General features: G+C 38.3%; 2 protein-coding genes across 3 annotated transcripts in view; both read right to left on the bottom strand.

Annotated features, from left to right (window-relative positions):
* Window positions 1-8,711, bottom strand: part of MTR (5-methyltetrahydrofolate-homocysteine methyltransferase) — a 60,057-nt gene extending 51,346 nt beyond the window's left edge. The window contains exon 1 of the mRNA XM_068676228.1: window positions 132-8,711. The gene's annotated coding sequence lies outside the window, so the exon portion shown is untranslated. The remainder of the gene's footprint in view (window positions 1-131) is intronic.
* Window positions 8,712-9,820: 1,109 nt separating this feature from the next.
* ACTN2 (actinin alpha 2) overlaps window positions 9,821-27,809 on the bottom strand; it is a 67,216-nt gene continuing 49,227 nt past the window's right edge. The window contains exons 13-21 of one of the 2 annotated variants that reach the window (XM_068676232.1): window positions 25,314-25,422; window positions 24,349-24,489; window positions 23,803-23,985; window positions 21,921-22,055; window positions 21,285-21,464; window positions 20,182-20,328; window positions 12,778-12,843; window positions 11,642-11,800; window positions 9,821-10,233 (exon numbers count right to left, since the gene is read on the bottom strand). In XM_068676232.1, coding sequence (XP_068532333.1) covers window positions 10,075-10,233; window positions 11,642-11,800; window positions 12,778-12,843; window positions 20,182-20,328; window positions 21,285-21,464; window positions 21,921-22,055; window positions 23,803-23,985; window positions 24,349-24,489; window positions 25,314-25,422 — 1,279 coding nt within the window. In that variant the 3' untranslated portion in view covers window positions 9,821-10,074. The remainder of the gene's footprint in view (window positions 10,234-11,641; window positions 11,801-12,777; window positions 12,844-20,181; window positions 20,329-21,284; window positions 21,465-21,920; window positions 22,056-23,802; window positions 23,986-24,348; window positions 24,490-25,313; window positions 25,423-27,809) is intronic. The other variant, XM_068676233.1, reaches the window with a different exon arrangement.

The raw sequence follows: 27,809 nt of genomic DNA, 5'->3' as shown, positions 1-27,809 counted from the left end.
CTTCCTAACAGAGCTTCCTCCCAACATTGCCAGACACCCTCAAACTACATGGCTAGCACAAGCCATTTATGAAGCCTTCCACTGAACAGACAGAGAGTATCTCAGGAGCCAGTCTGGGCTGCAGGACTCACCCTGTGAAGGGGGACTTCAAGGTCTTGGCGCCAGGGTAGGTTCAGCTGTAGACAGAAGCTGCAGTCACAGTTGCGGGTGGCAGCCAGCAGAGGTTAACTAAAGCCCTGTGTGCTCCAATGTCCAGTTAGCATCATGTCCGAGGGAGCAGGCACTCGCTGTGCTGCTTCCCTGTGCTGCACTGAAGTGCTCACAGAAAATGGAGCAGGTTACAAGGGTTAATTGCTGAGCAGATGCAGGCTGTCAGGTAGCTCTGTGACAAGGTGCATGAGTAGAAAGCAAGTGAGTGTCAGGGAACAGGCAAGCAGGCTGCTCTGTCAGGGGAGGCAAGCCAGGAGCCAAGGGTGAGGGCAAGGCAAGCAGGAGCTGTAACCTCACAGGCAAGGACAAGGTCCTGCAGTACCCAAACAAAAAAGAAGCAGGTCCAGTGACCCTAGCAGGTTCAGCCAACAATCCAGTGAGCACGAGAGTGCCAGTCTGTAGTCATGAGACAGGGCCGAGGTCAAGCCAGGAAGTCTCAAAGACAAACAAGACATGGCGTACACACAACATGGCTTAAGCAAGGAGCAAGGATGAGGACCTGAGCTTAAATACATGCCCAGGGCATGTATTTACCTCCAGCAGGCAGGAGGTAGAAGCCTGAGGTGTGGCTGTTCAGGGCAGCTGGAGCCTGCTAGTGTATTTAGGGCCAAACAGACCAGCGTGGACATAGAGGCCCAAGCACTGGAGGGGGGCTAAGCACAAGCCCTAGGTGTACTCTGCTGCCTGTGCACCATAGATGGGATCACACTCAACCTGACAAGCACGGTAGTTTGTGTTCAACAGCTTGAGATCATTGAAAATGCTTCTAATAAGGGGGACTGTGGGAAAGTTTGGCCATGTAGGAAAGACAACATGGGAAAGTTTGGCCGCATAGGAATGACAATGGAACAATAATAGCCAAGTAACGCGGCCACGTGCATTCTGCACTGGTAGAGCAGACAAAGCACGGTGGGGCAGAAAGAAGGGACATCTGCATGCCATGAAAGATATGAGTGGCATTACAGAGCATTAGAAAGTGCTCCCAGCTCTCGGTCATGACTCCATTTGAGTGAGAGCACAGCCTCTATTAATGTAGTTTTCTTTCATTGAACATCAAGCTTTTAAATATTTTCTGCAAGGGAATCCTGTGTAAAATACTTAGAAAGACCAGTGCCCTACTTGGCTTCCTCTGACTTAGGCAGACAAACAATCCTGCATGTTATCAACTGTTATAAAAAGCACGTTTGTAGTCAATTCTCTTTAAAGGACTTTGAAACTGCACAGTTTATTCAATTATTTTGAAGTCTAATTTGTTAGGTTTCAACATTTTATCCCTTTGTGAAAACTGCTTATGATCACAGACATAACAGTGACATTTGCTTTACCCTTCCTACAGGGGATCAGGATATCCTCTTACATAAAAGTGGTTTGAGGCAATGCTATCCCTGCTCATCCCATGTGTTCAATTAACTCCAGGTAGGAGAGCAGAAACAGAGAGGAGAGCAGGAAGCTCATGAGGTCAGGATCAGGAAGATGAGTGACAAGGATTTGAGTCCCAGACATGAGCTAGAAAACAAGTTTAAGAAACCAGTTCTAGAAATATGAACCATTCTAAAGAACTGCTTTTGCTGGAAATAATAACAACGAATAAATATATATTTTAAAAATCAAAATCATAAATGAAAGAAATGAAGGAATACTCACTGGTAACATTTGTTCTAAATTGAATCCAAGCTTCAAAAATTAAATTGGGAGAAACAAGAAGCCTCTTGCATCTGCAAGCAGTAACCACAGCATGAACAAGTGACACTGACAGGGAACACTGCTCTAGGGCAAGACCTTCCTTTGTTATTTGATTGGTGATATGAATTTACATTAAAACAGGTGTGAGGGAGCAGCCAAGCACATACACTTGTCACCCTAAAGGCCTAATATTTACACCCGGTGGTTACGTACACCAGTCAGGTCTTGTTCTCTAGCTAGTTTTCCATGTGGCTGTAAAAGATTTTTTCTGTGGCCTGTGGTCTACAATAATTGCCTTTGATTTATTTTTTTTTCTTGACATCTCTTTTTGTCTGGTAAAACTAGAAGATTTACTTATGCATTTTAACACTTGAAAAGACTGCAATGTATTAAGCAGCCTAAGATCCCCTGGCAACTCCTCATAAGTCTCTGTTAGCACTATGACATCCCATCTAGCATTTCCTTTGTACATTTCCTGACTGTTCTTTAGATTAGGAGCAGTCTTTATACACTGTACAGCACCCCGTGTAATAGAGTTGCTGTTGATGACTTGAGCTCCTAAGTACCATCAGAGGACTACAAGAGAAAGTAGATCTGAGACTGCCCACAGTCTCACTGGGTTTTCTAGCACGTGAAAATATTTTGTATTTCCCTCCCCTTCTCCCTTCTGTATGCACTTCTATTTGTATGCAGGCAAGTATATTGGGAGCATGTAGAGCCATCAGCAAGGTATAAGGAGGGTACAAACTGGCAGGTAGCATGAATCAGGCTCAATTCTCCTCTCCCCTCTTTGCTGTGGAGAGCTAAACTACCTGCAAGCACCTGGATTTTGGTGTCAGAAAGTGCTGGTGGAATAGTTTCTGGCTTATGCCTTCATTTTCCACACAGTGCACTGATGTCTTTCCATCTATAGCTGGTGGCTGGCGAGGCATACCGACATTCCTGGCCATTGAAGGGTGTAATTTAGAGAGTACAGCAGTAGCAGATAAACCTAAGGATACTTTATAAAACCAAAGGGAATATTACCTCATTTATTGCCTTGGAACAAAACAAGAATGGCTGTGTTCTGATCAAGTAGAAATAAAGTGCCTCCCTTCAAAATCAGATTCAAGGAAACCTTGAGATCATTAAACTAGATTTAAGTTAATGTCTCCAGTCAGGAACATTTAAGCTCTAAAGGACAGCTGTTGGAAGCAGGGAAAGGGTGTTCAGAAAAAGTCTGGTGGCTGGGTTAGAAAGGAAAGCTCTCTGCAAATAGACAGTAAAAGCTTGCAGGAAGAATGATGCCTTTTCAGAAAAGGCAAACAACTGGCCTCTGATAAGGACAATCCTGTCTGTAGAGTAACACAGCAGTTAAATGCCACCATACAGAAAGCGGAAATTACTCTGAGTTAGGTGTTGACATGAGGAGCTATTCAAAAGGATGCTGGCAGAATATTTATTCCTCTATAGCTATCCCAGTCAATTGTCCTCTGCAAATAGACACTGGGCCATCCATGTTCTTGGTCTGGCTTGGAGAAGCAATGTTTCTTATGAAAAGCCCAAGCTCCCAAATAAGAAGAGCCAAAGAGCAGTCAGCTGGGATCAGTCATAAAGGAATGTTTTTAGTTGTTCTTCCTGAAAGAAAATAAAAAAGCAAGTTTCTTATTATTGATGGAAGAAAATGTCTGACATAAGCATAATCAATATATTTAATTTGGAGTGTTCACAAGGCCAGTGGGGGTGGATGACAGAAATGTAGATCGTTATGGGGAAGAATGAAAACTATAAAAAATGTTTTTTCATTAATTTCTTTTTACATTTGTGTTTTCCACAAGTATAAGTTTAACTTCTTACAAATGCATGTGCAACTATATTCAAATGAAAAATGGGAGAAAAAAAAAAAAAGAAATATAATACATGCTAAATAACATAACAATACCTGTATATTTATTTATACATACATATATATATAACTATTAATGTTTCAGCCACTTCTTCCACAAGTCACTTCAGATAATTACACAGTTTTTGTTTCCAAGCGGCCAGACTGTTTTCTGGCCTTTACAGGTGCTCTCCAGCTTGCTGTGGAAATTAGGCTTTGTCAACTTCAGTTAGCAAATAACAAAGCTGAAAGTTATAACTGCCACGGACTGTTGTCTCTCGAAGATGAACAACCAACAGCAAGACTGTTATGCAACATGCTGCATGATATTAAATTCTGTATCTTTGGTTTAATCACAGTGTTAGTAGATAGGACCTCAGGCATTTCATGTCTGACAGCACTGTGTCTGTTACACCTACTCATGATAGTCACGCAGGCATACACCAGTCACCATGGGGTGTCTGGTTTTCAGTTAAATAATCAGGCTTGACTGGGCTAGGTTTCTGTGTTTTTTGATGGTGATGGTGGTGGGTTTTATCTCACAGGAGATAGGATTTCCTCTCTCTTGGATTATGTGAAGAAAACAGGATTATAAATTCTGACAGCGTAAACGTAATGAGATAAGTGAAAGCAAAGACTTTGAGGAAGAGTTTGTAAAAGATAAAAGCACAAACAGTAAACCTTTACTCCTTTTTTTTTTTTTTTTTTTTTTTTTCTAAAGAAACATATCCAATAGCCTGCTGAGAATTTATAGGAATAGCAGGTCCTCCTGAGAGAAAATATAGAAGAGTTCTCAGAGAAGATACTACTATAGCAGAAAACCAGAATAAATCTTTCCCATCAGTGTGTACTGTTCCACAAGTTCCTGACCCACAAATTACTGCTGGGAGAGTGCTCTGGGCACACATGGCACTGGGTTGCCTTGCTTCTACACACTTCCATTGTGCCTGCTATCAGTAACTGATGGAGCCAGGATAATAGTCTGAACAAGCTGTTTGATACAGTCATGCTATGTTTGATTGGTTTGGGTTTGGTTGGTTGGTTTTTAATGGTATTAATTTGACCTGCCTATATTAATGGCTAAGTTCCAGCCAAGGCAAGACTTGCTGGCAATTTATGCAAACATTTTTTTCCTGTGTTGTTGCCAGCAGACTAGCGAAAACCTGAGAGAGAACACCCTGAGTGTGGTGCCACTAGAGTTCTTCTATACCTGAGCTCCTGACACAAGGAGCATTTACTCAGTTTGAAGGCTGAAGCTTGGGAAAGCACATTTGAGAACCACTCCTCCTGAGGAAAGCACTTGAGAGCATCTTTCAATTTAAGCATTAAAAGATATCTTGTAGGGAAGAAAGTTTCCGTGAATTGGGGCCAGATAGAACAGCCAGGTTTTTAAAACAAAACAGAGAAGAGTAAGCAGATGAGGGATGGAGGGGTGTTAAAATAGCCTCAGGACAGTCATCCAATATATTTCATTTCCAAGTAATTGAAGTAATACACCAATAATCAAGTTTGTGCAACACACTATTACAGATGCTAATGAAATTTCCAAAAGCCTAGCAAATTGGCAATTTATTTTGAAGATTGGAATATGAAATCCTAGTCAAGCTCACATGTGGAAATGACTGGACTTGTCTGTTAACGTAGTTATCCTTCTTTATGAGGGAAATGAGTGGTATTCCTAGTACTGTATCAATATTTGCTGTGTACACATAAACATTCATTTGTTGGAATAATAAAGAACTTCTAGTGAAAGCATGTGGTTGGGTCCCTAATTCCACAGGACTACAATCACTTCAAGATAATGTAAATACAGACTGCTGTTGGAAGGGATAATCTCTCCTTCTTAGTACACTGAATATATTCCCAGCCAGCACAGTAACCAGAACAGGGAACTGTTCTATTTATAAATAAATGGGATCATGGAAAAAGTGGAGATTGACTTGTCCTTTGTGGTGGCAGCCCACACCTTGGCTTAAAATTAGAAAGGAATCACATGTTTTAAAAAGAGAGAGCAAAATAAAATGAAATCTAGTTTAGGACAATCAGCTTTTCTATATTAAAATATTTGGTCTGAAACAAGTCGATTCCTATCAGAATATGCCAACAGCTGTCTGTGGCACAGACTTTACCCCGATGTAGCAGCTCCACAGATAAATTCCTTCATGAAGCAGAAGGTAGACTGACACACAAGCAAGCAAGCGCACAGGTTGTTAAACATAAAACCTGGGGAAGAGGGCACGGGGAAGGAACAGATATTTCAGTTATTCTGAAACCTAGTGAATGTTTACAAAGAGAGAAACACCTTAGAGACCAGTAAGGTTAAAACAACACTAGCAATGGTCATACTGTAAAATTATAGGAGGTTTTGCATATTTGAGTATTTTTGGCATCTCAGGGGATATTTTTCTGTTTCTGAGTTTTTGGGGTGCTTTTTGTGCACTGTCCTGACATGTTCATACCACAACAGTGCTACCTCCTCTGGCACTCTCTCCAGAAGTAGCCAATGGGAAGATTTTTCATATATAAAATCCGACAAAATACAATTATCCAGACTGCTTAGTTTTCCCTGGTTAGAAATATGTTCATCAGGAATTGAAAGCCAAGGCATATTGTACTGAACTTTTACTGTGACAAACTTACAGCTGCTTCAAAGTCATTTTCTATTAGAACACAACCTGAGAGCCAGATCTTTTATTTAATCATTCTTACTTTGTGCTTAAGATATGGAAATGATACACATGCCTTCTTGTCTGACTGAGCTCATCCTTATTTCTAAGTATTTGTCATACAGATGACTCCCAGCATTCAGTGTCTATATTGAACCTTTATTGACTTTGTTCCTTACTTCTTTTGAAGAATGACCTCAGGTGTGTTCCTGTCTTCAAAGTCTAGAACTCCATCCTGCACCAAGATGTACAGTCCCACTGAAGAAGATGAGGATTTGGATTTGGCAAAGTTAAGCCATTAATGTTCTTCAAAGCAGTGTCACCTGATAGCTAAGTAATTAATTAGTAATTAGCTCTCATCTAAGTATTACTAGAGATGTTTGTAAAAGCACAGCAAAAAAAAAATACTGACACCACTATCAATGTTGGAGGCATGCTCGTAAGGTACTGTTCATGTACTAGCAACTATCAAGCATCTACTGCCTTACAGAATTACTCCAAACTACAAGTCATTTAAGCTGAACAAACAAACAAAAAAAAACACCTGTGCTTGCCATCCAAATCCAACTGCTAATATAAAGCATTTTCCTCCTTTGTCAAGAATGCTACTGTTTCAGATAACTTCTACAGACACCAGGAACAACCTGAATGAAAGAGTATGGCCTTCTCCAAGAATGGAGTATGTTCTGATGGAAATACAAGCCACTAGCTGCTGCTCTCATTTAAGCCTTTTGTGGCCAGTAGGTAAGAAATAAACTTCTGGAAACTCTATTTATGAAGAAAGGAGGTATGAAGATAGCACAGAGCTGACAACACTGTTCTCAACCTGCATCAGCACCTTTGTGAAGAACAGAAAAACTGACTGAAGATGATCACTGGAAAATCAAGATAATTCTGGCAGGAAGATTTTCAAAAATCTGTTGTATCTATCTGAAGTCACACAGGACTTCAGTTTTACAGTCATTAAAGCAACTTAAAACCTTATTTTCTTTCTGAATTTTACCTTATCCTATAACCTTCATTCACATGATTGTCAAAATCATGCCGTACCTTCTCCTATTGAACCTTGATCTGACGCCCATGACTGGTGTATTCATTACCTTGGGCCCAATTACTACATGTTGTCATAAAAAAACTAGTTTGCTGCCAGAATGGCGTAGACAGAAAACATAATTGAAACCACTGATTTCCAATGTGAACAGACTGGTTATACAGAAAAAATGCAAGTGAAGTGTCAGTTACTAAAAATTGAGCCTTAGAGGAAAAGGAAATGTCTCTAGCATGCCCACTGCCCTACAATTTGATCACAGAATATTTTAAAGACCTTTAAAGACTGCTTCAGGATAAAATAATGCAGTTTATTTATTTACCTAGTTACCCTAGAAATAGGTGATGCTGGCAGAAAGAACTTGGTGATTGTTTTTTGGTTTTATTTTTACATGAAATAAATTAATAAATATGGAATAACATTTTAGGCAAGTACGGATGGGTAATTAATCCTTTCAGATGTCTGCCACTGGTTTTGTTTTTGCTCTAGAAATTAGAAACCTGATATGGGAATGGAAAAAGTACTTTACAGAAGTCTTCTTCTCATGGTGCTAAGAACATTATCTCTCACCCACTTTGATCAACAGAACATTTAGCTAAAGGATGAGTTTCAAAGTCTTTTTTATATTATCAGAAATAGGAAGGATATCACAATCAGACTCCTACCAGTAAAATCTAGCAGTTAGAGAGCATAAATAGCACCCAAAAGGATTGTGAAATGTAAACTGCCTTTGTGCCAATTTTTAGCATAATCTCGCCTGTAGCACTGAGATTTTGCTTTTGTGCTCTGCTTGCAAGTTCAGTGTCTTTCTTCTGGTTGCATTAAACTGTAACAATGAGAGATATAGAGATTTATTTAATAGGATTCAGCCTGCCCAGCAGTCATTTGGCTGGAAGTGAAATTGGTACACAAGGTGGAGGAGGAGAGTTATTTGTTGCCCATCTCCTCTGGGATTGTTTTGAAATTGCTCACACCACACGCACCTCACCTTGCAGGAAGCAAAGACCAATGAAAGCGTTATTGTGTACTTAACACCTGCTTTTTTGTGTAAGAGGAAAAAGAGAGATACAGAAAGGTTAAGGCCAACATTTTCAAAAGTAGTAGTGTCCACATCTCATTGAAAACAATCTAAACTAAGAGTCTGATACGCTCTGGACATGTGCCAGGTGACTCGAGTGGAAACACTGTCCCATTCACTCTGAGCTCCATGTCGCTTCATGAGGCTATACCTGCCCCTCCAGCACATAGCACCTGTTGTTCATGCAAACATAATGTACAGAAATGCATGACATTTTTTGAACTTTCCATAGACAAACCTCCTTTAATGTTCAGATATATTTCAAATTCTTAGAGGGAAACACTAGATGATTGTCAATGACAGAAGTCTCATAAGATTTTGAAAAGCAGACTTTATTTAATAGGCACATCGTTGCTTTAATAGCACTGGGCTGCAGAGCTCACTTCACCATTTGTAAATGGTTTTCTTTGATTACATTGCATTTCCTCAGTGACAGTAGGCTCAAGTAAAAAAGTTACTGCTTTTTTATTTTATTTCTCAAGATGGAAAAAAAAAAAAAAACAGTAGAACAAACAGTTCCCAGACCAATACAGACCAAACTGCCTGTGAACCAGCAGAAGTCAAGACAAATTGTAATTTGAGCACGGAACAGTTAAAGCTGCAAGACAACCATGCTACATTTGCTCAGATAGGATTTTGCATTATTCAGGATGGAGATGAATGTTGCCCACTAATGTAACAAGGGACTGGCTTTCTTATACTGAGAAACAAACATTGTCCAACACAGACAAGAAAGAGGGTTTCAAAACAAAACAGCTCACATAAAATTAGCTTCCTTGTTATTTCTGATTATAAAAGTTGTACTCCCTCATCTGTAAAAGTTAAAGGCTTAAAAGTACTGCTAACATAACTCTAAACCTGCAATTTAATCAGCTTTTCAGCTTTTTTTCCCCTACATTACAATTCTTTGTGATATTGGAAAACCATCTCTAAGAGACAAAGACATAGCATTCTGGATTGTTTTAGTAATTAAGTAGTTTACTTCTTTGATATATTTCTTCCCTGAAAAACTTCATTTTAATATGTTATTAAATTTCACCAGCAGAAGCATATAAAATCAGAAATCATAAGAGGAAAATAGCATTGCTCTATGAAAGAAAAAAGCATGACTTTAACATAGTTTTATGAACATCGTAAAAGAAGCACAAAGGGCATTGAAACATTCTGAAAATGGAGAAATATTTTGTGAGTCTAAATAATTGGAAGTTTCAATGTTCTTAGGCCTTACATTCTATCTTCTTAAGGGATATTTCCAAAGTCAGTATCTTGCCTTTTTTTTTTTTTTTTTTTTTAATATTTTCTAGCATTGTATAGGACAGACAACCTAAAAACAACAATGCAGTAATCTAGCGTGCTGCACACATTAATATACACTAGTTGCTTTAGTAATAGCACTTTACACTGAAGATACCTACTGCATTTGTAAAACTCATTTTTAAATCAGCTTGTCAAACCTTTTGAGAAGCAATCTGGGCAATCAGGTGGGTATTTTTTGTGTTTACTATGAATACAGCCAATTACAGAATCAGAGGTCACTCTCTCCATACAGTGCTGATGAAAATGAGGTGTAATCCAGAGCCCCAGGAACAGAACCTGGGCCAGTGTATGGAGGCATTCTCTTGATGCAGTACTGAGCCTGCTCAGGAGGCAGCTCTCGACGTAACTCATCTGCGAGGATGTAAGGCTGTGAGGGGGGAAACGATTGACAAATTCAGTATGTATTCTTCAAAGACATAAAGTACATTCATTTTCTGTAACTGCAGCTAATACACTTGGATGTCCTGCTCATTTTCCTGAAAACAAATGTTCCCCTTGATAAACTCGACCCTTAATAATGAAGGAGATAATCCTACACCAACAAACTGATTAGGTTAAAATCCAGTCTCAGGATATGTACCTGTGCATGTTAGTGACTGATCACTGTGCAGCAGTGGGTAGACGGCTACTGCTACAGGAGTTCATCCATGGGTAGCTAGTTGCATATCCCTAGAGTGCCTTACTGCCCCTCCTGCAGTGACAGGGCAGACACACTGTCAGCTAGATCCTGGTAACTTCAGCATCCTAATATATTTATAATGAAAGATGCACTATTGCTATTAATGGCTTGCATTTGTGATATGAAGAATACACTCTGAAAACACTAATAGACTTGGCATTGTTTAAAATAGCAACATAAAGAAAATTGTATTTTCCTGAGACCTTGGCTTTCATCTTCCACATGAATTCCTACTGAGAACACGTCTGGAATTCAAAATGAGGTCCACAGTAACTGTGATGACTACTGCAAACATGTCCTGAGTTCAGAATGTGGTCCTTAATAACTGAGATCACAAAATCAATACAAACAGTCAGAATGAGAAAATCAATAGAGCGAGCTTGGGCAAATAGACCCGTACTGCTGTGATCTCTTCTTTCTCAATAGCACAGGATTGGTTTCCTGGCAGATGAGGCCCTGACTCCTCCAGAGGCTACTGTGTTGCCATTGTCCTCCCTTTCGTCTTCTTAACACAGCTCACTCACCAGTGGATCTGGCTGTTGGGAGGAGACAATTCCAAACTCAGGAGCTTCCTCCATGTACCCGTGGAGGAACAGAGGAAGCTTCCTCCTAGGATGGGGCAATGCCACATTGCATCACCCTGTTGCATGAGATGTCAGGTCATGACCTGGCTCACAACTGGGTGTAAGCTTGTGCAATTGACCCAGGCTGTGTTCCAGAGGGCCAAATTCTGCACTGAAACATCCAGACAACATCATGAAAGGCAGAATGAGTTTCCCTTTAATGAAGGCTGCTGTGTGGAAACAGCTTGATGTACAATATATCCATTATATGGACAAACTGTTTGCCTAAGATTTCATTCTCTAAGATGTCTATTTTTGTTATCTCTGTGTGACAATACAAGCCTTGAATTCTGCACACATTTCAGCTAAGAGTGTTGGTTCCATACGAGAAAAAAGGCAAGTGCCTTCTCTGAACTCTTATAAACTCAAAACAAAGCTTCATAATTACTGAAAAGCTTGTATAAGACTTTCAGTAAATAAGAGCTAAACAGGAGAGCTATTTAATCCTTACAGCCAGCAGCACAATGACTGACCTTATCTGAAGCCAGGATTCTGAAGGAAGCTATCACTTGCTCAGCTGTGTCTGTATCTGCCGTTTCTCTGGTCATGAAGTCAATGAAGGACTGGAAAGTAACAGTTCCTTGTCCATTGGGGTCAACCAGAGACATGATCCGGGCAAACTCAGCTTCACCCTTTCAGAGAATTAAAAAATAATAAAAAAAAAAAGAAAAAGGTCACTGTAATATCAGTCTCTGAAATCCCATGAAGCCCATGTCCGCATGCCCAGTAGGGACCAGTGGTCATAGTCTTTAAAGCATTTTACTGACTTAGGAACACAAATGTCATAGTCAGTGAAATATGGGATCTTAAATGACTACCTCTCTTTTGTAGAACAGCCATGGTGCCTCTGAAAAAGATATTCTTTGTCCTAAATACATAGCACATACCTTTAAATTAGCTTTCTGTAACTTCCCCCCCCCCGTGCCATTCTCTCTCAGTGCCTGTTAACCTTGTTTTAACCCTTCATTTTTCACCACCTCCTAAAACAAATAATAACCCCCTGATAATTTAGGTACTGCACAGGAACATGGAAAAATACCCCAAGAAGTATTGGGGCAGACTCACTAAACAAAGAACTGAGGGAAACAATTCTAAAAATGTCATGCCAAATACAGGAGAGTTCAACTTTGGCTGATTTTTTTTTTCCCCCCACTAAAAAGAATGAACTGGTATGTATGGATGAGGGGATTTTTTATTTTTTTGAAAAATGAGGGAAAAGAGTGCAACACTCAAACCTAGTTCATGAGAATAATAAGAGTGAAAAACATCAAACTTGTCCTTCCTCATGCAGATAAAAAATTTGATCTTACATAGAAAAGAAAGAAAAAATAAAGATTTAATGACTGTTAAATTCAACTTTGAAAATTTCCTTATTATTCAAAGAGCAATACAGCTGACCATAGAATATGGTTCTCAAGTGTCTAGTTTTACTTTTAACTTCCTTTTTAACCATTTGAAAACACAGAAAAAGCAAACAAACAAGGAACTAATATCTCTAGTGTAAATTATATTATTAGTATTCTGCCAGTCTAAATAAGGTTTAGTGTTGCTGGGTTAATGTCACAAGTTGTAATCAAAATCAATTGCCATTGTTTCGTAAAATTCATACCAAATCATAACCCATTGAAATCAGGCAAGCTCTGAAATCATCGTGGTCCATCAGTCCATTCTTCCTCTATTGACCAAAACAATGTAAGGAACATAGGAAGGAAAGGTGTGAAGCATCCAAGGTCATTTTCAGTGATGATGAGTATAGACCATTGGGAAATTGGATCCAGTGTATGAACAGTATTCATTGATATTGCCCAAGCAGATCACCAGAATCATCAGCAGTTTTAGAGGAGGAAGAAGTAGCTAACATATTACACACAGGAAACAGACATTTTCACCACAAGGTGAAAGGTCAGGGGAGAGAGAAGGGAGAGGACAAAAATACAGAGGAGACAACCAGAGAAGACAAAGAAAAGAGCAAGGAGAAAAGTTTGTTACTAAACTAGTCAAAATGAGGAGATGCACAAGCTGCCTCCCTGATACGCAAAGTCTTTTCAATTTTCTGCAAAGGACAGCGTAGTGACTAGAAGCATAGTTAAAAACAGACAAAATAGAGTATCACTGACTATTTAAAACACTCCACCTCCAAGGTGCATGATAAGAGCTGCCTGCTCCTTGCTTTCCTATAGGAAATAAATACATGGATTTTCCGTCTTCCGACTATTCTTCAAGCTCTAGACTACAACAAAGAGATGAGCGCACTGACTTAAAGGACGGCACTTGCAAAACTTAGCAGAAAGTCACTGGAAGACCTTGTATAGAAGGAGGTTGCTTATTTTACAGGCAACCACATGTGTCATTCCTGGCTCAGAGGTGAATAAACAGTAAAAGGCATGACAGTAATAAGGTAAAGAAATTTGTCCTCTGTTTTGTGGTATAATACAGTGGCTGCGAGAAGACTGATCATTCTGAACAAGGAGAGAGCAGTAGAGAGCTTGTGTTGAGTCTGAGGAAAGGAAAATGAGAAGTCTGGGTGCAAGAAGCATAGAAGTTTCCCACAGTTGTCTCATCAAGTGAAAGAAGCAACCTGAAAAATCTTTGAAAAATGCACAGTCCAAGAACTGTGGTTCCAAGGTATGCTGAGAGTCCTTCTAATCCAGCTGCCTTCCCAGGGGCAGAATCTTTTTACAGCATTGTGCTGAATACACTGGTGTTTAACTCCACAATTGGCAATTATTATATTGGCCTATCTGAAAACAAAACAATATCAGTTTCCTCTACCTGCAGATCATTTCCAACCTGTCCTAGACTGATGAGGCAGGCTTTAAATTCATCGGAGTGTAGATTGCCAGATTCATCCTAGCATCCCATCAAGGTCATGCATTTGGAAGGTGAAAGGAAAAAGGAAGAAATCACAGATCAGGTTAGTTGGTTAGTAAAGAACATTCCACTCTTTTATGAATAACCATATGTTTATACAAATTCATGGAAACATAACGTCAACTTATTGCAATGAATTACCTAAAATGTGTACAACGTTTTTAGTTTCATGCTTTAGTTTTTCACTTGGTACAAGAGGTCCTTATTTCAACTACAGTGTTCACAAATCCCTCTACAGGCGCTTTTTAACATTTATGCTGATACGATGGTTTTTATTCTGTTGTACTACCATTTGCTATCTCCTTTTTATATTGCTGTACAACAGTGTATCCAAGATTCAGTAAACAGATCACTGAATCTGTGCAAACACTTTTTCCCTGCGCAATCACTGTTACTTCTCTCTTGATCTGATAACATTACATAACAACTGAACATGTGTTTCAAATGAAAGAGAACTACAAAACAATTGACTTTTCCCTAGATCCAAAAGAAATTATACATCTTATTTTCTGTTCTTTAATGATCTGTACAGTATACAGATCTATATATAAAAATTAATATAACAAATATAATTCTAGCTCCTAATTCCATCACCACAAATTCTGTCATTGCTTTGAACCAATTAATTCTTCTATTTTGCAGGTCAAGAAATTTACACTAATTCTTAAAAACAGACTGGTTCTTCCCTTCCTTGTCGCTCATACAAAATGTGCCTTATCTGCCATGTACTTCAGATTGAGTTACCATGTATATAACTACAGAGATGTTCCCAAGCTGAAAAATTTTGCCTTTATTGATTTGACAGATTGACAGTTTGCAGAAGATCCAAGGTTTTCTGTCTGCTTTTTACAGGGAGTGGGTTTGCCTGGTGGATGAATAACTTACTTTTGAAAATTTCTGTGTAGTTATGCATAACTGAAACTTTAAGAGTTTTAACAAATGCACTGAGCTTATTTAACCAATTAATAGGATTAAGTGATGGTTAACTTCATGACACCATGCATTTTTGACATATCATGCTGTGATTATACTGACTCCCTCTACATCAATCCCCACTAGCTCCACGAAGGGAAGATGAAAAATAACAGTGAGAAGTCAGTGATGAGAGATAAAGCAAAGCTACACATTTGGAACAGCATTTAGTTGAAAGCCACAACCACAGTGATTTTTCTTTTAACATCTCTATTTTATGGGATGATTCGTGCTATAAAGCATTCAAAATGTCTTGTTTTATCATTTGCTGAAAATGTTAATCTATGCTGACTTGAAACTCTGCAAACCCATCCTGAGGACAGGCAATGGGAGCAAGTCACACCAGGAGTGAAGTCAGCTCATTTTATCTTCTTTCTAAAGCCATAGAAATTACTGTGTAACTACAAACAAAATAATATAAAAATGGGGACTAAGAGCCAACTCCTGTTCCTCTTCCTCTCCCACACACCCCCCCCCACAGGATTTGGTAGGGGAATATTAGATATTTAAGTACACTGGGGGTGTTCACTGTATGTGTAAGCATCCTAACCAGCCATACATGGCAGCTGTAGTCATGCAACAAGTAGAAGAGGGCAGCCAGGAGTGAAAGGGAGGCTAGCATATCTACCAAAGCAACCATTTTCTCCAGGAATGCGGTAGTTGCACTGAAGCTCACATACAGCATCTGCCTTTGGGATTCCCCAATAGAAGTAGTCATGCCATGTGCAGGCTCTCACTTTCTTGTAGCTAATTTGTTTTAATCTTTATCATCTACAGCATAAAAAATAAACATCTTTGCCAAATACTGGAGTTGCATCAGATACAACGATATTTTGCAATTAAGTCATAAATCAAATCCATGTAATGGCTTGCTCAATGGAAAATGGTTCTTTGCATTGTTTACACACCAGTACTGAAATTAATTTTTTTTAAGCATATAAATAATTGGCTCATTTATCTTTTCCTACAGATATTAAGCAAAACACTGAAACCTTCATTATTAGTCTCCAGAAAACTTTTCCTTCCCCTATATGACTTTTATTTGGACTTATATAAAGAAGTGTGCTTCTGAGTCAAAGAAATACATTCTTAAATATGTGCCTTGGTTTCCTGAGTGCTAATTGACCTGATCATAGGGTTCATTTACTAGGGTGCTGTTGTTTTTCTGTTAGTGAAATATATCATGGCAGGATGCTCTTGTTCTGCATGCAAAGCTCCTTCTTAAAACCTGTAGTTTGCACAAAAATCAACAATAGCATACATTAACATCCAGTAGGATATCGCTTGCAAAGCAGCTGCAGATCTTTTATCCCATACTTCATGATCTTACTTAGAATGTACTAAATATACTGAATCTGAAAAAGGAATCTGTATGAAAAGATTTGAAAACCAGTGACTGGCAACATGTCTATGTCAATGTCCCAATTTGCCTGCATACCATAATGCAGCTATTCACCATTTTAAACACTTCTAAACTGCTATGATTCAGACATGGTGTCCCATTTTCTCTTTTTTCCTCTATGCAATCACAGTGAGGAAGGAAATATACCAGCTTTGCTAAAGATTTACATTTATACCTACAACTAGGCTGTGCCTTCAGGCATAGCCTCCAGCAAGGAATAGTGGGTAAGGAGCAACATCCTCAGGAATAATGTCTTGGGTACCAGCATGCATACATGTCTGTTGGGAAGAGAAGCCCCTAGTAGGCTGCCCCTTGCCCCAAAAGAAATAGTGTATTTACCACCTCCCTTTAACAAGGATGACTTGTAATGCTTTTTGTGTTAGCATGGATGTGCTGGTGGATGCACTGAAAGAAATGCAAACTCTTCCTGCCCTTGTAATTCTTATATGCACTTATATCCACTTACTCAGTGCAATTTGGGAGTCTGAGCCATGTAGCCTCAAACAAAAGCTTGGAAAGTACGGAATAGTTTTCTTTCAAATATTTAAGGTGGAGAAGCCATTTAAAATAACTTAGCTCTCTTTCAAAGACCTAACAATGGTAGAATTAAGCTTCATAATTGATTACAAACTATATTTTTATGTATGTGTGTTTATATATATATGTGAGTGTGTGTGTGAGTGTGAGTATACACACATGCAAATATATATTATTCCTGGAGTGGAAGAAAGTTGTTAGGTTTATGTGTACCAAGACACATTCTTTAAAATGGAGAAGGGAGCTACTCTGCACATTAGTACTCTACTGACATCCTCAACACACCCTAAGAGTTAAACATTAAGATGTTTCTTAAACTGAAGAAATACCACAGAAGTCAGAGCTATAGCAGGCATAAATGATTCTGTTGTGCTTATGCATTTAAAGCCTACTGGTCAAGGGCAGCATTAATTTTTCAAATCTTTTTTGGCTATTCATCACTGTGAATTGCAGACTAATTCTTCCAGTGTATTTTTTATACTATGTCAGGCATTCAGGAATGCTCCTATGAGCAACAGAATTATTACATATATTGCTAAATGATTTTTTCCTTCTTACATGAAGAAGTCAGTACTTTTATGTTAGTGCCTATGTTCAGATGATCCAGTTTCCTCTTCATTTCTATTTAAGATAACCAAGACCATAAAAGAATACATTACTGCCCTCTCTATCTAACTTTCAAATTTAGAGTCTTCATTATTTAGTGTAGCCAGAAGTATCCCTGAAGCACCCTGGGTTGTCTTTGTTCACTGATGCTAAACATTCAAGTGTGCAAGGACAGGGAAGATATAAAAATGAAAAACAAGCCTGCCTCTCTCAAACATTTTTGTTCAATGTCTCCTTCTTGTCTGTGTAGATCAAGTCACATCTGCCCTTTAAATTCCAGTGTAATTTAATCAGTATAAGCTTCTGTTTTATCAGTGTTTCTGCTATCTGTCCCCTGCAGAAAGCCTGGCTTGAGGGCTGACTGGTTTTAGATCTTACTGTTTTCCTTTCTTAAACTTGCATTATGCTTCTAAGAATGTAATTGCTGTACTGTGACTATACTGAAGTCCTCCTGGACTGATTTCCCATCTCTGATGGAAGGAGTGTGCTAAAGGGAGTATTTGCAAAATTGTTTTTCTCTTAATGTGATCCTTCCAGGCCTATTTTTAAGGCCTTTGAATTATATCTGATATTGGGACAGGTAGGGTGTGCAGATAAACTTGCAGTCCAGGCCCAGGATGTTGAGGTCCTAGAAGCTACTGGAGAATCCATCTCCTTTCACTTCTGACTCAGCTGCAACAGAAGCAAGGGCAGAAGGAGCACTGCCTTATATACTGCATTATATACTATGCATTACATAGAAGGAGCACTCATTATAACCTAAAGAAGTGGGCAGACACGGGTAGGCAATGATCTAGGAGCTGAGAGGCCCTTCTGTGTTGTACGTTATTGTCATGGCCCATCTCCAGCCTGCCTGTGCCTATGTGACACACAGGCCCTTCCAATGCCTTTGCTCTATTGGACCCTTTGGTATCTCAAAGTCCTTCTATTTCTGAAAAGCCTGAAGATCCCTAACACTAGGGCTGGTTGCTGTAGGAATTAGTGTCTTCCTTCAAGACCTTCTGGGGCACCAAGAGATGCCAAGAGTGGCTCCTCATTGACTGAACTAGCCTTGCCGCCAGCATGGCAGACAACTTACCTATGAACTACAAAGATATAAGAATGCTAGAAATGGCTATCCAGCGTAACATATACTAGGATTCAGTCACCTCACTTCCTTATCTTTAGGAAGCTGTCGTATCTTAACTACTCTGAAATACTTCCATGTAATTTATCCAAGCCTAGATAAATTCACTTTTAATAGCTCTAACTGCTCAGTCATCTGCTCTTGTCCATTGGAAAAGCCATTTAGTATGCTACTTCCCAAGCCAAGGAAGTTCTCTCTGCTTCTGTAGTGGTATCTTCCGCTTCCTCAGCAAATACAAAAAGGAATTATGCTGCAGTAGAATAACATTATACGGAAAGTAACATTTTCCATAAAATCTCTTCCTGATTCCTGTGTAGCTAGCCTTTTCTATACTTGTGTGTTCCTTCAAAAAACAGAGGCTTGGGAATTCTGCTTTTCATCCTAAACAGTTAAGTATATTCTAAAGAATACTTAGCAAACTATAACTGTCAACATCCAATACGCATGAAGTATAATTCCAGGTATGGGTAACCATTCTGGATACAGTTGGACAAACAAGAGGTTAGTGAAAATCAAGTAGCACTTTGGTAGAGCCTGAAATAATTTGAAAGAGCTGACACACAAAATAACAGAATAGAAATTAGGGGATAAGCAGAGTCTGATAACTACAGGAATTTATATTGAGATAAAGACAACAGCCTAGTCCTGCACTGCGGTAATCTGTTTGTTTTTTTTTTTTTTTGTCAGAATTTGAAACGTGAATTCAGTTTTGAAGGTGGGTACCTGTGAGTAGAGAGCCAGCAGATCTAATTCATGTACAGATGGTTCTCCAACCAGGAATGTGAAAACCCTGTCTGCATGTATATTGCTACTGTTTCTATAAGTAGATCTTTTTAATCCTCTATCCATGAGTACTACATAAATCATGGAAGGAGCTAAGTTTTTTCACAGAAGTGTCTTAATTCCTACTTTCTTATTCACCTCTGATTAAATAAATGAAATGCACAGCCTGTTACTTCCCACTTACAGCCAGGAAAATAAAGGGTTTTCTTTGACAGCTATCTGTGCCCTAACTGTATTCCCCACAAATACACTTCTACAGCGACAAATTGCAATTCAAAGAAGAAAACATACTGTAATCAAGATTACAGCTATATTTAATGAGGTGGAAGCCATTGGCAAGTGCATACAACGTGCTGCACTGCCTTAAAATAAAAGGGCACATTATTTTCCATAACAGTGCATCCAGTCTTGCCTGTTATTTGAACAGATACTCAACAATACTACCAGAACTATAATTTTGCATTACATTTAAAGAGTATAAATCAATCTTTAAAGTGTCTATACAATGCTATAATTTCATAAGGCTGTAAATTATTTGTTAACTGATCTTCACTGCTGTTTTTCTTAAAAAAAAAAAAAAAAAAAAAAAAAAAAAAAAAAAAAAATTACTTTTACTGCATTCACAGATTTTTAAGAGGCTTACATATGGAATGGAAAGAAACTTGCTTTTGGGAACAATGACTATTGCTAAATGAGAAAAAGCAGGAGTACTGTACCCTGTCAAAATGATTGAATGATGCTCTGAAGTCATTCATTTGTTCTTGGGTGATACCCTTGGCATCTCTTGTGAGGATCTGAGTCTCAACCTCATTGATAGTTCGAGCAATGGTGGTAAGTAGGAGCTCCCATCCAACACGGATGTGCTACAATAGAGAGAATATGGGTTTATTAAAGAATAAAATATATTGTTCTAATGCTATGAAAAGTACACTAAGCAAAACAAAACAACAACAACAAAAAAAAAAACAGCTCTAAATATTTCTGTGATACCTTTTACATACCACTAACTGTACATTACAACCAAGGACCATCAAAAATAAAAATGGCCTTCAGGAAAATATGGAACTGGTTTCTAAATAGGTACTTCTTTACTAAAAGTGCGTTTATTCTGGACTACAAGACTTGGACTTTGTTATTTTCCATAACCTGAGTTGGTCAGAGGTAGGTATTCAAACAGCACTGTTTCCAATATTACCAGTTTCAGCTATATTACTACATTCTGTAAATTAGTAAACTTATTATTAGGTCACTTTACAAATATGAAAAGTTTTCTTTAAAACCGAGGAGTCTCCCATGTGTTCAACACTTGTCATCCTACACATCATCAGCATTGGGACCTTCACTGACAATCTGTAAATTCTCAAACCCTTCATGAGTTTGTCATAAAGAGAACATTGCTTTGTCATAGAAAAACAAAATGTAAAAACTACAACAAAAAACCTTCTGGTGTTTATCTGAAGAAAAACAAGACAAGTCATGATGAGCTAAATTTTAATTTTTAACTTTTTGCTTACATTAACTTAGAAGAGAAATCAAGCCAATAAGCCTTTATGTTTCACCTTTCTTAGGCCTAGGAAGGGCTCTTGGAAATATCTTATGCCTCAGTCATGGAAACAGCTCTCACTCAGCACTAGGCCATTCTCAGCCTAGTATGGGCAAGTGACAAAAAAACAGTGTTTTTTAAAATAAGTCTAATAGGATCATCAAAAATTCTGCCAAATTCCATCCTCCATTGTAGTCTCTTCAAATCAGGGAAGGCAGTTATATGATAGAAGAGGCCAAAATGAACTAACAAGTAAAAAATGGAGTAAATGCCTACCTCCATAGTATAGTTGGTGTGCTTATTGTCAAACACCAAGGCTTCTTGTATAAGCTGATGATCTCCTTCCAGTTTGTCAATGTTGTGTTTATAGTTAATGATATTTTGTTCATATTGCTTCAGCTGATTCATCTGGTCCTCCAAAGGCCCTGTCATTTCAATAGAGCTGCGGGCAATTTCCTGTCAAAAGAAAGAGAGACATCCCCCCGCCCCACAAAATATAAGTTTCAGATTTTCTGATTTGACTCACATTCATGTAAGTACATAATATTATCAAACTAAGAAGCAATAGTAATAGAACCTTCATACAAAGATGATAAACTTTACTTTTTGTTCTGAAATGTGCTACATTTATTTCTGAAATCAGTACTGAAGTTCCAGTGATCCCACTATCTTTGTTTTAAGAGCAGAAGCAAAATAGTTGGTAAGTGACAAATTTTTCAAAGCTACATGTCCTACTAACCATTAGGATACCACTTGTACAACCTTACGCTATCAAAAACCATCTTAACAAGTGCTAAATTGTTTGTGCTGGTAACCTGTCATGGAGATTGCTGATGTCCTGTGCATACAACAAAGACAATAAATGATATAACACTTTATTCATCAGCTTTTGCATGAGCATCTGACGCTCACCTCCATCTTGGTCTGGATCCATGGCCCAATGACATTGGCCTGAGCAGCAAACTGGCGACGTAGGCGCTCGTTGGCATGCTGGCGGGCTAATTCCTCCTGCAAGGATTGATCCCTCTGAGGCACCAGCTGCTTCACCTGTTACAATGGGAAAGCACTAAGTGTGAGTAGGCATGATTGAATCCTTTTAAAACAAATGAGCTCACAGTTATTAATTTTTCTTATTAGTCTGAAGGTTGGTATCAAAATAAGCCAGAAAAATGATTACTGTTCTATTTACCCATTCTGTGCTAATATAAGAAATTGCTACTATGGTCTTGGGCAGCCTGACCAGAGAGACTAGCACACAGGGAGAAGAAATTCTCACCTCTGACTGGATTCAAGTTCAAGGCGATCATTTAACTTGAACTGTCACTAGAGCGGTTATTTTGATTTTTTCTGTAAACAGAGGTACTATTCAATTTCTATGTAATAGCTCTAAGAATAATCAGTGAAAAATATTTCATTCAAGCAGAGCCATTAGGATAGGTTAACACAACACATGCTCTGTCCCTCATGTATACCTGAAGGCATCTAATACACTGCAAATGCTTTTTTGGCTTATACTGGATTTCCCTGGGACATTCTGAATGCAGTCAATACCGCTGTTTTTTATAACCCACTGAGATTGTGTCCTTGTCCATGTAAGCTTATGTAATTGGTAAATTCATATATTCTAAACATTCATTCACCTTCAGCATATTATTTGTCTTTATTCCAAAGAAAATAAAGCTTAAGTGATTGCTCTAAGAGCCTCTCTTTAATCCCTCTCCAGTGTTTTTAAGGTAACAGCCAATTTCAATCTAAGCTGGACAGAACATGGTCCCAAAGAGGCTAGATTTACAACTTTTGTGAGAAGCAGGAGCTGAATAGAAAAGACACTGCTTATACTGAGAAAATGAAATGCAATTTCTGTTCTTCTGGAGGGCACACACTGGCCAGCCACCAGCTCTGTAAAAGCAACGTGTGCTTTTCTTGCCTCACCAAGAAGCCAAAATAAGTCATAGGTAATACTGAGTGATGGGAGCAGGGGATATTGTGAAATGAGCCTACCAAACATGAGAGAGCATAAGATACTGTAGAAAGTTCCAAAGAATTTTAGAGTGGAGTAGTAATTAAAGTAGTAATTAAAAGGGCATAGTAAAGGGACACAGAGAATATGAACAGTCACATGCCAGTAGGAAAATATAAGTGGCACCAGAGGAGTGAGGTATAGGATACAATTTATAGAAAGACAGATTAATTAACATTACTGATCACAGAGAAATGATTTTATTTAAATACAGATCCAGACTGTGACAATTTCAAAATGAAACCTCTTAAAGTTCTGCTGTTGACTTAGAACAGAATAGAAATGGTCTCCAGAACTGGGCTCTTGTTCTCAGTGTAACTATATGCCCACATGATTGAAGAAAAGAACTGTAATTCTGTGTCATAATTAATACAAAATCAGTGAAATATTTTGAAATATTTTATATTATGAAAGCTAACATAACCTTCTACTACTTCTTCCATCTCAACATCAGCTTTTCAAACGATCTATTCATTTTACTGTATCTAATAGATGCAAATTGTGTTTAATTGCATTTAATATGCTCCTAGTGTATTAGATAACCTAATTTTATGCTACCACCTCTTTCTGCTCTCCATATTATTAAATACATTTATGAAGAAATTTTTAATTTGTGCCAGTTCCACCAGTTTTTAACCAGTGATTGGCTCATTCTGGCATCTGATGAGCTAGGAAAAAAAATACAGATCTATTGTTAAGTTCTCTGAATATCCTCAGTATTCATAAACCAAAATACTATGTTACAATGTCCTTTATGCATTTAGTATACATTACCTTTTCCCACTTCGTACGAATCTCTTCCACAGTAACAGTGCTGTAAGGATTGCTTGCACTTATTCTCATGCTGTAACTCTGAATAACTTTTTCAACTTCATTCTGGATTGACAGTATGGCCTGTCTTTCACCATCTGCCTCTGGCAAAGTAGCTTTAAATTGATCATGTGCAGAGATTAAACTCTAAAATCAGAAACAGAGAGGGAGAGCATGAAAATAGTAATGTTTCTTCCAACATCAGGAGGATCTGCTGTAAATAAGCACAGCTCTTCTTCCAACTACCAAACACCCTGTCTGCATGTATCTGTAGATACATAATAGATACATTCATGAAAAAGCCTTCATTGACTTTATCAAGACTATTGTTTCTTTCATGATCTCAAGAGTACTTTCATACCAATCAAGAAAGAACTTATAGTATAGCAGATGTCGCCTATCACAAAGAAAATGTCCAGACAGAATATTTTTGTTCTACTCTCCAAGAAAGAAAAACTTCCTTTCCTGCCTTTCCTATGACTGTAAGCCACAAACTAGACAATCATTTACCTGTATTTCCTCTATGCTATGAACAATAAACATGTCCTGTAGGTCTTCCATAGCACCTTCCATCCAGTTGTTGAAAGGAGCAGCTCTTTTGGCAAACTCCAGGTGAAGCTGATCAATTGTTTCAAGCAATTTCTCCGTCCTCTGTATAGGTTGGGAAAGATACATTCCTTTGTTACTAGAGCCAAGACCTAACTCTACACACACACACACTCGCAAAGTCATGTCTCATCTTTTCAAAAGCAATCGGTTATATCGTTGACTGATTTCACCACTTATTTGAAAGTAATAGAACTAATTAAATTAAAGATACTTTTCATATCAAACATTAAAAAGGGATGTATGCCTTTCAAGAGTAACATTAGATGACTTGTTTTTTCCCACCACTACTATTTTAAGTATTTTGTTACTGGACTCTATCTGCAAATCCATTAAAATCTGCTGATCTTGCTTTAGTAATTTCTTTTAAATATAGAAAGAAAGAGTTAGACATAGGTTTTCCACCTTTCCATGCATATGTGTGACTTCCCTTTTCTTAAGCAAAAAGGCTTTGGAAATACATGTATATATTAGTGCTTTCAAATACCCACTACCAAAAAATTCACTGAGTGCTGATCACTGTCCCATGTCTCACCTGATGAAGCTCCGAAAAGCATGAAAAGGTAAGTGCCTAATGTGTTTTTTATCCTTGCTGGACATCAAATTCCCCAAGAGTGGTACTATAAACGACATGCCATTTGTTGCTGCTTTAGAACTGTCCTTGTCAGCTAAGCACTGTCAGATATGGTCTGAGCAATTCAAATTTATTTGGAAATGAAAACACAGCAAATTGAAATGGAGATCTGATGAAAGGGTTTACTGCGGTTTGGATTACAAAATGGATGCTCAGTGGTACTGTGTCCAGGTCACAAACAAATGGTTCCTTCCCCCACTCCCTCAGCTGAACTCCTAATCGTTATTTGGCTTACCTCCAGTGCCTCTCTCCGTTTCTGAGTAAGTGTTCCCAAGCTGTCCCATTGGTCACATATCTTTTGGCATCGATCATTGACACTTGCAGCATCATGGTAGTCCAGTTCACTAAGAAAGAATAAAGACAAAAGTCTGTGCAACTTTCTGAGAGACAAGAGGAGTTGCAATGTGCGGTCTTCCACTGGCCCTCAGTAATTTAACCCTCTTTTTTTGCAATATTTCTCCTCCAGGTAAGCAACTGATGCAGTATAGACAAGCGTGATCTAGACATTCAGTATTTCAAGAAGCACAGCATGGAAACAGGATTGACTTCCTTTGTTGTGAGAAAAATCAATTATCCATTTGTGATGTCCAGGTATTAAAGACAATTAAGGTTTGTAATGATCATTGTTTCAGCTTTTCTTGTTGCACAAGCACCTTGATCTCCTGAAGACCAGAATGTTTCAGACTGAGGCTTTATCAAGTTCCTTGATACGTTTCAGGAACTTTATCAAGTTCCTGAAGATTGGAATGGTGTTAAGCTAAATGGCTTGAAATATATTAGTTTCATCTGAAAAAAATCCATACTAATACACTGTGAAATAATTTAACTGACAAACAGACTTCAGGTTGCATTCAAGGCATAATTCATCTCTAACATGGGCTACCCAGACATGGGGCACTGGGAACAGTTTTCATCCTTCTCTCCAGAAACTCCTCAAAGAGTTACACCCTAGAAATAGATGGTTCAGAACACAGGAATATCCAGACACAGGTATACTAGCAGTGCAAATCAGTTCACCCAAAAGGAATCTAGCAGTTAGCATTGCTCTTTCACCAGTTTAATATGCTTGTATTATCCTGACAGAAAATGACTTACTATACTGCCTGGAGTAACTTTTTAAGCCCTGTCCTGAGATTCTGTACCGAGTCTGTTTCAAACTGAGTTTTGGATCTCAATGACAGATAACCCCTTTGGTTCTGCTGCAGCCATAATAAAATGCATGTGTTTGGCACTTCAGAAGTTCACTTTTATCAGCCTATCATCATTCACTGAATTTAGCTCTTGGCTGCTCCTTGAGGACATTTTGCACAGTACTGAGCATTGCAGAGATTGTGATTATGTGACAGCATGGCAATATGAAGCTAAGATTTACTCTGAGGCTTGAACAAGACATTAAATGCAGATATAATTTGTTCCCTCCTTTTGAACATCTTTCTCTAGGCAACTGGCAAGAGGAATGTACAGATCACTTCCCTCCAGTAACTTTGGGAATCACAGAGGACAAAATGAGAACAGAGGTAGTTTTCCTCTGTGAAGATACACTGTAGGCCAGGGCCAGCACACATCCTTCCTCCTCTAAGTTCAGTAGGAACAATATGTTTAGGGATAAAGCTGAGAAATATCTAAACCATTCTGTTTTTCTGTTTAAAAGAGGCTTCACAAGTGCTGCTATCAATTGACATTGAAACTAAAAAATGGTAAAACAAGTAAAAATAAAATGCCATAAGAAAAAAAAAAAAAAAGACAAGGAAAGAAGAAGAAGAAAAACTAAAATTGTAAAGTAGAAGAAGTGTTATGTATAAGGAGAAAGCTGCCAGAAAACCATAAAACACAATAACTCCTTAATTTGAAAACTTGATTCTTTCTTCCTTTGGAGCAAGCCTTTTTGTTACCCTTCAAGGGATGCAACAAAAGCCATCTATTTGTTAAGAAATTTTAAGTCAGGTGCATGGAGATTTGGATGAAACAGGCTAAGACATATTTATTGCTAAGACTTTTTGGCTGGACCTAATTTTTTTGCATTATAGAATATTGAGACTATTAGATGATATTCCTGTGTGAACTGTGAGCTCATTGGTAGCACACTAAGTGGATGGGATGTGGAAATTTGTATTCTGGTCTCTTCTGGCATACTTAACCTAATATACCAGAATATGGACAAGATGTTTTTCTTGATACTCCCAGTCACATTACTGAGAGTACAGCAAGTTTTATTTTTGCTTCAATGGATCACTTAACTCCTTTTGTCGATTAGGATAAGGGCAGGTGTCCTTCCATGCAAGTGAGGGACTGATTGTACCAGCTCTGTTCAAAGTCCTGGAAGGTAATGTGCAACGTTCCTCCACCAGCTCTGCCAGGGAGGTTCAGTCATTCCCCATAAGATCTCTCCTATCCTATTTCTTCCTGGGATATGTGCTGTGGACAAATAGGTAGGAGAATAACATTATCAAAACAACTTTTAAAAAGGGCACCAGCGGGTAAAAAAAAATCATAAGCTACGTAATGCCACTGAGTAGCATTAGTCAGTTTAGCTCCACTGCCTGTAGTTTACTTCCAATAAGTGTATTATTATATGCATCAAAAAACACTGTTCTGTTTGAAGCAGGAGCAGAGGAAGAAATAACTTATAGAAGATTGTTTACATGGAAATACGACACAGGCTTCCATTTCTTGTCATGTTAATTTTTGTGTCTCTTTCAACACCGAAGGTATGAAGAGACTGGATTTCATA

The sequence above is a fragment of the Anas acuta genome, chromosome 3 (assembly GCF_963932015.1).
Source record: "Anas acuta chromosome 3, bAnaAcu1.1, whole genome shotgun sequence".
Lineage (NCBI taxonomy): Eukaryota > Metazoa > Chordata > Aves > Anseriformes > Anatidae > Anas > Anas acuta.
Note: the sequence above shows the minus strand (reverse complement) of the source record. Positions and strands in the feature narration are given on the sequence as shown.